Source organism: Gavialis gangeticus, unplaced genomic scaffold, assembly GCF_001723915.1.
Source record: "Gavialis gangeticus isolate Ggan-Ray unplaced genomic scaffold, GavGan_comp1, whole genome shotgun sequence".
Taxonomy (NCBI): domain Eukaryota; kingdom Metazoa; phylum Chordata; order Crocodylia; family Gavialidae; genus Gavialis; species Gavialis gangeticus.
Window position 1 is genome coordinate 119,002 of NW_017728995.1, and position 13,230 is coordinate 132,231.

Below are 13,230 nucleotides of genomic sequence, written 5' to 3' on the forward strand. Positions count from 1 at the left end.
AAATGGTTGGGGAAGGGGAGGGAATGCATTTAAAAAAAAAACACACCTCACTTTGGACTTGATAAAAAAATTAAACTTCAATTGCATTACACAATATCTGTTACTAAAAGAAGTAACAACAACTTTTAAATATTTTCACCGTAACTACAAAAACCCTACCTGTTCAGTTGTCATCTGCACAGCAGTATGACCAGGAGCACTATAGCTTGGGCCAGCTCTTCCAGAAAACAAGTTTGATCCAAAGCCAAGTTCTGAACCTATGTTCCCGTTGGGAAAAAAAAAAAAAAAAAAAAAAGGGGTGGGAGTGGTGGAGAGGGGAGGGCAGGAAAGTAACCATTCAAAAACTGCACACCCAGTCAAGTTCTAAACAATCCTAAAAAGGCGAGGTCTAGGAGGCAAACTGGGACAGGCTCGAAACTCATCCCTGAAAGTTCTGCAGAGCTTCCTGGCTGAATCTGGATTGCTCTTGCAGCCTGACTTAAGGGGGTTACTGTGGCTTGGAGGTATTTATTTTATAGTGATTTTAAGACTGACCCTAACTATCATCGTAGATACAGCAAAAAGATTAAGGAAATCTGAAAGAGAACAGAATATGTTTAACTTGCCTTGTCACAAGCCTCCATCACATCCTATTTTTTGCCTCTGACTGTATTGACCTGTTACAGCACAGCTGGGGCATGAATACACATTTACTAAGAACTAGAAATTTAACAATTCAGGGCTGCTCAAATGATCATACAAATGATTATAAAAGTAGGTCTGCCACTGATTTCACTAGGATTATGGTCAAGGGCTTAGTTTTATCAAACAAGTGCCATTTTGAAAAACTTAAACATATTTTAAAAGGCAGAGCCAAAACCAAAACAAAAAACTTACCTTTTAGAGGAGGAGCCATTTTAAAGCCATGCATTTTCAGTCGATCTAGAACAGCTTGCTTATTTTCTTCTTTTCCCCAAAAACTCATTTGTACGGGCATAGTAAAGGCATTTTTTGCTCCATAAGGGACAATCCTCATTTAAAAAAAGGAACACAAGTCTCACTTTTAAAATCTAAATTCTATCCTTATAGTACAGTTATCTAATACTAAGACCTTATATCCAGCTGCCAAAATTTACTCACTAAGGATACAATTTCCCATGCCTTGAACTCTACTTGATATTAAATATAAATATGAAACTAAATAAGGTATTCTACCTACTTACCCTTCTACTCTTGCTAGTTTATTGTCAATGATGTATGCCAAGGGTGCTGCCAGTTCTTTTTTGATGTGTCCTACCTGGTCTCCATTCACATTATTTACTTTTACTGCATTTTTATCGTAAGGGTTATTAGGCTCCCTCTGAAGTGCAACCATTTCATTATTGTTAACCTATCAAAAGAAAAAAAAGAGACCACTAGTTCACTTACTAATTATTTACAGAAATACTTACATGCATTCATTTTACAGTTTATTTTGGTTGAATATGCTGTTTCTTAACTCTAACAGCATGCTACATATTCTGAATAGCACACAAAGTACAAAAAAGGAAGCCAGTAGCTGCAAATGCTCCCCAAAATTTTGCCAAGGCAACAAGAACACCTTCTATCTACTGAAAAAAGGATTAAAGAACAGAGAAACATTTATTCAGCCATCTATTTGTCATAAGAAATGCTTAACTGGACCAATGAAGACGCATATTAGCATTTTTTTAAACTTTTAATTTACAATTTTTAAAGCTCTTTATATAGCAATGGTATGTAAGCATATTCCTTTACTCCCCACCCCCACACACACAAGAGAAACTTAAGTACATGTATGCTCTGCTTCGGAGCCAGAGATACAGAACCCAGGTCTTGTGAATTTCCATTCAATTTCCTATCCATTTGGCACTACATCACAAAAAGCCTTCATCATCCACCAAAACTAGGGGTGCATCAATAGAGATTTTCTTGGCCGATACCAATAGCCAATTATTCACCAAGCATATCAGCTGATACTGATCCAATCCTGTACTGATATACAGGACCACAACCGGGCAGCGTAGAGAACAGCGCCTTGCAGGTAAGTCTGTGGAGGGGAAGAGGCAGATAGTGGCTCCCACAGTGAGGGAGTGGGGCAGGGGCTGCAGTTGGGGCTGCTGCCCAGCCACGGCAGTGAGTGGGATGCCAGGGCAGGGAGTGGACTGGAGCCATAGATGGCAGTGGGGGCAGCAACACTTGAACTAAAGCTTGTCAGATTTCTGCAGGAGGTAAATGCAGGCTGCCTGCTGTGGGCTTGGGGCTCTCCACCCTGCTGCCTTTTGCCTCAGGAGCCGCGTGCTGGCTGCGCCACTTCCCCAGCCCACCTAGCAGCTGCCGGAACAACTTACCACCCCCACTGCCACTGGACAAGCAGGGGTCACGCAACCAGCACACAGCTCCTGGGGTAAAAAGGCAGCAGGGCAGACAACCCTGAGCCCACAGCAGGCAACCTGCATCCACCCTGTGCACAAATCTGAGGAGGCACATGCCCTCCCATGCCTCCCCTGGGGAGCATGCGCAGCAGTGGAGAGCTGCCCTTCCCCACAGCTCCATCCTGTTCCTAGCCCTGGGGTTTCATTCACTGTCCTGACTGCATAGGGCCTGCCCTGCTCTAGCCCTGCCGTTCTCTCCCCCCATTCTCTCCCTCAGCATGAGGGACCTCGATCTGATCCCCCCATGCCCCTTCCCTTCCCTGCACTCCCTACCCTCCACAAACTTACCTGCAGGGCACTGGTCTCTAAGCTGCCATGCTGTTTTCTTGGCTGCAAGTATGCTGTGGCTGTGTGCATGCACACAGCATTTATCAGTGACTTTATCAGCTATACCAGCCAAAAAAAAAGCCAATAGCCGTTAGTGTTAATTTTCCTTTTATCTGTGCTGATCTGATATGACACCAATATATTGGTGCACCTCTAACCAAAACCATCAATAAAACATTCATAACAGGATCAGCGGTAGCTACAAACATATTTATATATTTAAGTTCTCATAAATAACAGTAAATGAATGAAAGAAACCCCACTTATATTAATATTAGGAACAGTCAGACAATTCTGGAAAGCTTTTATACCATAAAACATAACGTGTTACAGTTTACCATAGCTTTTCTTCCATTTTCTTACCTGGCTCTACTTAGTATGATACAATTTTATGATTCACGCTGTACTTACAACTCCTGTGTAGTAGCGTAATCCAACTACATTTCCTCGCAGATTTCCAAACAAGACAAACAAATCTAATTCCTCATCTGTCCCTGAAGTGTCATCTGTATACAGAAAGTCTTCAAACCCAAGAGCAGAATCAACATCACCAGAAGAATAACAGGAATAAGTCCTATTTCCTCCATAGCCTGTAGATGGACCGTAGTTTCTGCAAGAGGATGCAATGAAAGTTACCTGATAATGTTTTAAAACAGTGGGGCTCAACCCCCTGGCCCATGGCACAGAACTAGTCTGCAAGCCCCATTTCATCTGGCCTTTGGGGATCCCTAGAGATCTGGAAGTTGGACAGTGGAAAAGCAGTGGCGCCAGTCACCTGCTGCCTAATTTCTGAACCCATAGGAAGCCCAGGCAGAGCTGGTAGGGGGCAGTGCCAGGTCCTGGGGCCCAATACTGACACACGAGGCAGAAAGAGCGGTGCCATACACTTGGGTCCTAATCCCAGCATGCAAGAGATGATGCCAGGTACAAGAGACCCAATCACAGCACATGGGACAGAGAGGGTGCAGCTCTTGGCCCCAGGGCCCAAACTGGCCAATGGACTGGCCTCTGGGGGTCAAGAGGCTGAGCAACATTGTTTTAACACAAGTGTGAATATTTTAATTATTACCATTTTTTATTTTATAAGCATCTCTAATTCTACCCTTTTACAGTAAAATAACACTTACAAATTCAGTTTCACATTGTTTTACCTCACTATTTTCACATAGGTTGCACATACTTTAAAGAAAAGGCAGGCATAAAGTTAGTTTTACATCAGTTTCACACAATAAACAGTAAAAGAGATTTGACAACACAACTAAACCACAGTTTTCAAACACAGGTACAGCAACAGGCAATGCTGTAAGGCATTCAGGCTTGTATTAGAGTAAGCACGTGCCACAGCAGAAAATCTACAGGATCCTGACCAGTTTCAAACAGCTGCTGAGTTAAATTAAATCTTACCTCAAGAGCATCAGAGGACTAAGTTACCTGTAATTTTTCCTCAATCCCCAGCCTGTGAGCCAAATTCAGCCTAACAAGCCCTGGCATCCAGCCCACAGGGGTACACGCAAGTTGGTAAAATTTGTTGGCAGGAAAGCAGTGGCACCCCTGCTCCACTGCCAGGTTTCTTAGCCCTATGCATCCGGTTCAGGCCAAGGCCATTGCCACACAGCCCGTTTCAGGCTCTGGCTGGGCCCGCCCTGTGCAGCCCTTAGCAGGCCCAGATATCTGGCACATGGGATCACATCCCCCCTCATCCCCACCCCATGTGACAGATCCAGCCTGTAGATGAACCTGACACTGCCCATCCAACCCATGGGATGAAAAGATTGGGCACTGCTCCTTGAGAGAATGCAGTTTTCAGCTGACTACAAGACCAGGGGGTCAGTACTGCATCTGCATTTTAGAATTTATTACACAGAAGGAAACCGGTGATAAGATTTCATTTTCTTTCTATGCCTGCTTTATAGAAACACCAGAAGAATAAAGGAAGAAAAAGTCTCCAGACAGAGGCAGAAAGGAAAGGGAGAAAACTCCAATGTGTTCCACAACAGGGAAAATAATGGCTTTTCTTACAGCAACCACAGAAAAGTTGTAAGAAAACAAAATGACTCTATTCTTCTCCCTGCTGTAACTAGAGGGAGGAGGAGGGAAAAGAGCGAAGCCATTCCAAAAATAAGTCTTCCCACCCAATATTCTGAAAGGAGGGGGCAATCCAAGGTTTTTACATGCTTTTCAAATATGCAAATGAGAACCCCCTAAAAAAGATAGTTACTGTACATTGACACAAGACCACCTGTGCCTCATTTTCTAAAGGGAGCTGGAAATAAAGGAGCACGGGCCATCACAGAATGCTGCTCCTGAATATCACTGCCCTCTTATTCTCCCACCTTCATCAAGGCCGGAAAGCATGAGGAAATATGAACCATTTTTCCAACCTTACTTACAAGTCTTTCAACTCACGCCTGGCCCAGCAGAATTTGTTAAACCCTAAGATTTGCTTTAACGTGCTTGTATATGACAGGTGTGGAAATAAAGGTTTCATGCTGTTTGTGGGAACTGCGAAACAGCCAAAGAGGCTCTGTAAGAGGCAAGAATTTTTGTGGGTGGTGCTATCTTTTACTGGACCAACTGCATAGTGGGCCCAACAAAACACCATCACCCATGAAAGCCATGGCATCTCCCATATTAACCAGACCATCACTATGCCTTCAGTGCCACTCCCGCACTGCAACAACTTGCGAGGTCATCCTGCAGCTGCCTCCCAGCACCTCCATTTCCGTACGTGCCCCTCAGTCCCTGTGACTGCGCTACAGCTTTAGCGGGGCTTGGTCTGCACGGGCTCTGGTTTGTGCCGTGCAGAGATGGCTGACACCTGCCCAAAGATACGGCCCCGGAGCCACATCACCCAGCGCCTGGGGCTCGAGAACCGCGCGCTGGGTCCCCGCGCAGCTGGTCCGAATGGGGCCCAGGCGGGACGCAGCTCCCGGTGCTGGCGCAAGCCCCGCCCGCCACGTGCTGCAGGAGCCGGAGCACGGGCCCTGCCCGGCCCGCACGACCCCGCATCAGCCCGCAGGGCGAAGGAGTTTGGTGCGCCCGGCCTGGCCAAGGGCAAGGCTAAGGAACACAATGCCCCGCCCCCGCGAAAGGCCGGCGGCTCCCTCCTCCCCGCGGCGGGCCTCACTTGGCGAACATCGCGGCCGCGAAACGGAGAGAGGCAACAGCACACACAACCCGTAGTCTCCCGACGTCCCGCATCGGCCTCTTGGCGCTACAGACCGGAGTGATAGCAACAGAGACCAACCCCTGCCCGCGGCTCCAGGGATTTCGACCAATGAGAACAGGACAGTGGGGGAGGGGGAGGGACTTCCTCTCTTTTGCCCGTGCGCTCCCAATGGGCCTTTGAGGATCCGGTCTGGCGCCCGCAGGGGCCTCAGACTAGCCCGGGCCCCGCCCCCTTCGGCCTGGGGGAATGGAGTGAAGAGCGGGGCGACCTTCCCTGTCCCGCGCCGCTGCTGCCGCGGGCGCTGCTGCTGGCCTCGGGCACGGCCCTTGCGCCCACATGGCGTGTCGGTTAATCCGCTATAATTTACTAGACCAACCGAAATAGTTGGAAAAATTCTTCTTTGCAGGCTTTCCCCCGAGAGCTTGCAAATAGTTTTTTCCAACTATTTCAGTTGGTCGAAAAAATGATGTTGGATTTACCCAAAGAGCCTTGTCTGTGTCCTTAGACCAACACAGCTACAACCTATATACCTAACACATACGTGACATTGTGAGCCACATCTGTTCGAGGTCATGTGAACACTTTTTTAATTTTTCACAACTGAGCATTGAGGACACGTAGAGGCTGCATGTGAGTGCACATCCACCCCCTGAGATTGACAGTGCACCCCCTGAAAGAAGCGCCGCCAACGCTGCCGGTGGCACCTGCAGGCAGTCGCCACTCACCAACACCACCAACACTGCCAGCGGCGTCTGCGGGTGGTCACTGACCAATGGTCAGAGCTCGCCACCCCACCCCACCCTGCCACCACCATGACCGCCTGTGGGAGCTCCCTGCTTGCCACTGCCATGCCACCACCACCACTGCCACTGCCTGCAGGCAGTCGCCGTGCCCCCTTCCCCCCCAGCCTCCAGGGCACGTGCTAAGTACTCGCTGCAAAGCTCCAAACAGCTATAAAGTTAGACCTTGAAAATGTGTACTAACTTTACAGCTGGTTGCTATCTAGCTTTAATTTGCATGTAGCAGGGTGTCCCCTGCAGCTTGGAGCCCTGTCAGCTGATTATGCCCACCATAAAAGCTCCAACAGCCACAATCCCCCAGGCCTGGGGTTTTATGGATCCTTGAGCCCATGAACAATGAGTGCCTCTGGAGGCTGAGGAGGGCACGGTGACTGCCCGCAGGCGGTGGCAGCAGTGAGCAGGGAGCTCCCGCAAGTGGCCGCCGTGGTGTCAGCGGCAGGGGTGGCGGGGTGGTGGTGAGCGGTGACCGCCTGCAGGTGCCACCAGCAGTGGCAGCAGTGCTTTTCTCCGGACATGCACTGCCAATCTCAGGGGGTGCATGTGCACCTGTGTGCACCCCCTACGCATCACCAATGCCTGAGCCTTGGGGATCACAGCAGCAATGATCTCCCAGGCCCAAGGGTGTGTAGGGCGCCCCCAAAGCTGGAAGCCCCTCAACCGAGGAGGCTCCCAGCTGCAGGAGCTCGCCTCTTACCTGTGCAGGGTCAGGCTCCCCCAACACATGCAATAATAAGATCTAATGTGTGATCCCACAATCATGCCTCCTGCCATGCATGTGTGGTATGGCAGGAGGCGCAACTGTGTAGATCTTGTGTTAGATCTCATGGCACCATTACCTGAATGTGTAGTGAGGGCTAAACACACACTCTTTCTATAGTATATACTGGGGATATTGTGTGATGGCAATTTACTTCATGGAGGTGTTTACTACACTGAACCCCCAACAGCATCATCAAAAGGCAGAAATGTAACTGGGCAGTTCTTGGCCCTTGGATGCTGGTGCATGGGAAAGCTGTGGCAGGTGACACAGCAGATAGGAGGGCTGCTATTTTTGTGCCCTCCCCCCGAAGCTGGTGCCCAGGACTAGAACCCCTGGTCAGAACTCCCTGACTTGCTTACTTGTCACAAAGATTGAAAGTTTTTATCCCCTTGCAGGATTGCAATCTTTGAAAAATGGTTTCTTTATGGGCCAAGCAATAAGTGAAACTGATCTGATGCTGACCACAACTTCTGCCACAGTTGTAACTGACCAAGCTGTAATTCAAATCTAATAGATATCACTGTAATAATGATAAGGAAAATAAAACAATATTTTGTTCCTCCACACATAATTAATACACAAAAAGAACAGGATAGATTTTTTAAAAGCTTTTTTTGCTTTCCATGTTATAAAAACCTCCACCATTCAAGGATGCATGTAATTAATTTCAAGAACCAAGTAACTAACTCAAAGGATGTTTTCATGAAGTTATTAAGGAAAATAATGCTATCCAGTGAAATAATAATTTGTCTCTTGGGAAAGGATTTATAACATAGTCTTCAATGATAAACTTTTCTGCTAGCTAACAAAAATTATTTTGCTTTTTGTCTAGAGATACAGATCAGTGTCAGAAGAGAAAATTGTTTTTCAGCTGTTTACCCATAAAATCTTCCAGTGGTTTATGTGCAGATTAACAATTGGCAAGCATTCTAAGCAGTGAAATTAATACATAAAAGTTTGTTGACCATTTAATATCTAACATAACTTCAATTCTTCATTATAGTTAAGCAAATTATGCAGTTATCCAATGGGTATACAAATAGAGAACACAGTAGTGCATTTTCACTTTGTTCATAGCACATTTTAGGTCCCACATACAGAAAAAAAATTCTAAAAGGCATTTTTCCCAGCTTTCCTACACAAAAAGTTACAAGCAGATGGGATACCAGGAGGCTACTTCTGAACTAGTCATAAAAATTCTAACAAAGCAATTTCCCATAGGGATTTATCAATTCATTGAAATCAAAGCATTCCACACAGATGGTTCATTTGTTAACGAATTTCAGCTGGCCTTTCATCAAAAAATGGCTGGCTCACATTCCTCACCTGGTAATCTGACATGGAGCCAAGAATCTGGAAATGACTCTCAACCTCTTAGCACCTCCTATGGCAAGGTAGTCCTCAAGACCACCAGTATCTGGATGAATGTTTGTTAACCAGAGCACCCCAAGGGATGACGAGGTCAAACGGTCATAAACTACTACAAGACCATTTCAGGCTGGACATAAGGAAGAATTTCTTTACTGTCCAAGCCCCCAAGGTCTGGAACAGCCTGCCATCGGAGGTGGTTCAAGCACCTACATTGAACACCGTCAAAAGCAAATTGGATGCTTATGTTGCTGGGATCCTATGACCCCAGCTGACTTCCTGCCCTTTGGGCGGGGGGCTGGACTCGATCTCCGAGGTCCCTTCCAGCCCTAATGTCTATGAAATATGAAACTATGAAATAAGATAGACTGAGACACAGAACTTCCCAACAGCTTCACAAGCTCAGGGCAGCCTACCAGTCAATCTGTCTTGGAGTCAGAAACCCATGTGACTTCCAAAGGCTGCTGCTCCATTCCATTTTGCAGAGGATTGTAAAAAATGTTGCTGTCATTTTGGGTCTGAGAAAATCAGAACTAAAAATATCAGAATCTTCTGTAAAACAGAATTACTTTCCCCATCCTTCTCTAATGCTTATGATCTTACTGTTACCCTGTGCTTTCCTCCCTGTGTTCACTGTAGCCTGTTGTTGTCTTTCGAACCGTAAACTTTCTAAAGCAGAGAATTTCTAATATATGTGTTTAGTTTGGGAAAAATTGGCTGAAGCCTCAAGACATCATCATAATCACTGCCATATATCAATAATATAAGGGCAGGATTGCAGCTGCTCTCCCATCCAAAATGAACAGCACAGCTATAAAAAACACAAGAGGGAAATACAAAAATATGTAGCAGATGCCAAACAGTTTATGTTCACCCCTAGTATCAGAAGTAATTTCCCCACACATTTGTTTTTTAATGAAGTTTTATTGTCACTTTTTTGGAGAAAAAAGGCATGGGAACAGCTGAAGCTGCAGTGTATACATGGGCTAGGTACAGGCATTCAGAGAGCCCAGAGTCAGTCGAAGTTATGCAGTTATGCACCTTTTCTTGGGGGAGGTCGGGGGGAGGAGAATTTTAGACTGGGTTCCACCATTTTTACACCAGTCTATGCATACTGAACTTCTGCTCTGTTATGAGTATAGTTCAATTTCTAATCACTTTGGGTACCTGTACAGGAGTGCAGTGGCTGTGATTACACACACTGTAATCTATTAATTGAGTCTGCTGCAGTGCGGTAATTACCATGCTCCAGCAACCTCCCATATGTCATATATCAGCAACCCTGTGCTTCAAAATGGCAGCAGGGGTGCTTTTACTAAAGCTGCTGTAATTAAAGCACTGCCCACCCCATGTTTAAAAATGCCCTTATAATGGTAAACGTGTGAGGTTCATACCTGGCCAATGTCCCTACTCAGGCTGAAAACTATAGCCTATATTTTGAGGCTTTTACTCAAGATTCATTTGAAAAAATTAAATTTGTAGTGGAAAAGAACAAAAATTCTTATTCTTTAAGCCAATAAAAAAAAAAATTGTGGAGTTCTGTGGTGATTAAAAGAAGCAGCCAAATCAGCATGTTAGGTGAATCAAACATAATCCTTCCTATTATTAACTTTTAAATTTTAGTAAATAAGAACATTGCAATAAGTAAAAAAAACCCAACTCATTTCCCCCCAGAGAATCTACCCAATGTTTTACACAGAATTGACACAAGATGGCACTGTTTCGCAGCTTTGCTTTATCAATGGCTTCATCATCTGTAACTGTTGCCTTTGAATCCAATGAACCCAATCTCATCTCCCTCTGAGACCAGGTCTCTTACCACCTGGACATAAGAAACAAGGTAGAAGTTATATACCTAGATTTCCAAAAGGCTTTTGATCTCGTATCCCATGATATCCTTGTGGGAAAACTGGAAGACTGTGGGCTCAGCTGCTGGATGGTTCAGTGGGTGGGAAAATGGCTACGCGGTAGGACCCAGAGAGATCTCATAAACAGATCTGTGTCGTTCTGGAGCAAAGTGGCCAGTGGTGTCCCTCAGGGGAGTGTACTTGGACCCATGCTTATCAACATCTTTATCAATGATTTAGATGGGGGAGTGAAAAGGTCGCTGGCCAAGTTCACGGACAACACCAAATTATGGGGCAATGTGATCGTGTCAAAAGATAGGTTGCAGAGACAGACAAACCGAAACAGGCTAGAGAGTTGGGCAGACTGGAACCAGATGAAGTTTAACACTTCCAAGTGTAAGGTGCTCCATCTGGGGGCAAACAACCCTCAATATACATACAGGCTCGGTGGTGACAGCTTGACTTGCACCAGGGCCAAAAGAGACCTAAGGGTAATAACTGACCATTGAATGAATATGAGCCGTCAGTGTGAAGTGGTGGTCAGCAGGGCAAATAACATGCTGGCATGTGTCGATGCATCTTGTGTAAAACTAAGGACATGATACTCCCACTTTACTCAGCACTGGTGAGACCGCAGTTGGAGTACTGAGTCCAGTTCTGGGTACTGCACTTCCATAAGGACGTGGAAAAACTTGAGAGGGTCCAGAGAAGAGCCACCCATATAATCAGGGACTTGCAAGGCAAGCCATACAATTAAAGGCTGAGGGACCTGGGCCTCTTTAGCTTAAAGAAGAGAAGGTTGAGAGGAGCTTGATAGCAGCTTACTATCAGAGGAGTGCATCAGGAGTTCAGTGAACAACTGTTCACTAGCACACCCCCAAGGAGGCCAGGACCAAAGGATACAAACTCCTGGAAGGCCACTTCAGGCCTAATATCAGGAAAAACTCCTTCACAGTCAGGGTGTCCAGACCGTGGAATAAACTCCCTCCAGAGGCAGTGCAGTCACATACCCTGGAGGTTTTCAAGAGGAGACTGGACAGTCACCTCACTGGGGTCACTTAACCCCAGTTGTCTTCATGCCTAGCGTGGGGGCCTGGACCCGATGATCTGCAAGATCCCTTCCAGTCCCTAACAATCTATGAATCCAGTGGAGACACTTAAAACTTTATTACTGCATGGTAAAAATGATAGTTACTTACATGGTCTTGATTAGATGGGAGCAAATATAGGATCCCATGCATGGCAGCTACTTGGTACATTGTTGGTATAAGTTGATGCAATCTAGAACATGCACTTAGTCATGCAGTCTGCATTAGCCCCAGGGTAAATGAGGTACAAGTATTTCAAATCATGGCTATGCAGAGAAAAGAGACCAAGACTCCACACATGATAACCATATTGACACAGATTTATGAGGTGGTAACATATTCTTAGCAAAAGGTTTAGCAAGTGATGTAGAAATGCCGGGGTGGGGAAGAGTCCAAGGCATTAAAAGTCTTTTTCAGTTGGTGGCCTGTGTGGGAGGAGAGGGTTGGCAGTCCATCCCCTCTACCACTTCTGGCCAATGGCCTTAGGCAGCTGTCATTGTACTGGTGATGGCCCATGATGTGTTCAACACAGATGTCTCTTGAACATCAAATGGTGTTGGATACCATGGGGGACCTCATCAGTTTTACATAGGGGGCTGGGTGCTAAGGCACATGGTTGACAGCCCAGAGGCCACAAATTCAAGACCATAGCAGTGTTGACTTGACACACATTAGATCAATACTCAGGATCTCAATATCGCACTGTTAGGCAGGAGAGTGTGACACAAAATTATACACACACATACAAACTGCACATACAACACTATGGGTCCACACACATACACATATACACACACGCAAACACGTACTTCAGTGGCTGTGTGTGTTAACATTAAGGGGGTACTTGGGGGTAATTGGGGTGCTTGGTGACTAGGGGGTAGTTGGGGCCCCGGGCAGAGGAGGTGGTGGAGGTGGGATCAGAAGAGCTGGCCATGGAGCCAGTAGAACAGAGGCAGCTGAGGTGGAGGTAGGAAGCTGGTGGGGGAAGAAACAGCAGAGATGTCAGAGAGGCAGAGGGGAAAGCCAGGGTAGAGAACGGGAAGGTGGAGGCAGATAAGAACCAGGGAGACAAAGCTGAAAGCCAGGAGGTGGAGGTGATGGAGTAAAGCCAGGAGGTCAGGAGAGGTGGAGGTGATCATAGTATCATAGTGCTTAGGGTCAGAAGGGACCTAAACAGATCATCAGGTCTGACCCCTGGCCCAGGCAGGAACGGGTGCCAGGGTCATATCACCACAGCCAAATATCTTTCCAGCCTCTTCTTGAAGACCCTCAAGGTAGGAGAGAGCACCACCTCACTTGAGAGTCTATTCCAGAGCCTGGCAGCCCTAACCATAAAGTAATGCCTCCTGATGTCCATCCTGTACCTTCTCTCTAACAATTTGTGGCCATTATTCCTAGTAACCCCAGGTGGTGCCCGGGAGAACAGAGCCTCCCCCAAT

At 46.3% G+C, this 13,230-nt stretch overlaps 1 protein-coding gene across 2 annotated transcripts in view; it reads right to left on the reverse strand.

Annotated features, from left to right (window-relative positions):
* Positions 1–5,995, reverse strand: part of HLTF (helicase like transcription factor) — a 62,856-nt gene extending 56,861 nt beyond the window's left edge. For both annotated transcript variants that reach the window (XR_002094993.1, XM_019503113.1), the window contains exons 1-5: positions 5,887–5,995; positions 3,171–3,369; positions 1,203–1,369; positions 877–1,010; positions 160–257 (exon numbers count right to left, since the gene is read on the reverse strand). Coding sequence is in view for 1 of the 2 variants with exons in the window: in XM_019503113.1 (XP_019358658.1) it covers positions 160–257; positions 877–1,010; positions 1,203–1,369; positions 3,171–3,369; positions 5,887–5,960 (672 nt within the window). In the remaining variant the exon portion in view is untranslated. The remainder of the gene's footprint in view (positions 1–159; positions 258–876; positions 1,011–1,202; positions 1,370–3,170; positions 3,370–5,886) is intronic.
* Positions 5,996–13,230: the final 7,235 nt, after the last annotated feature.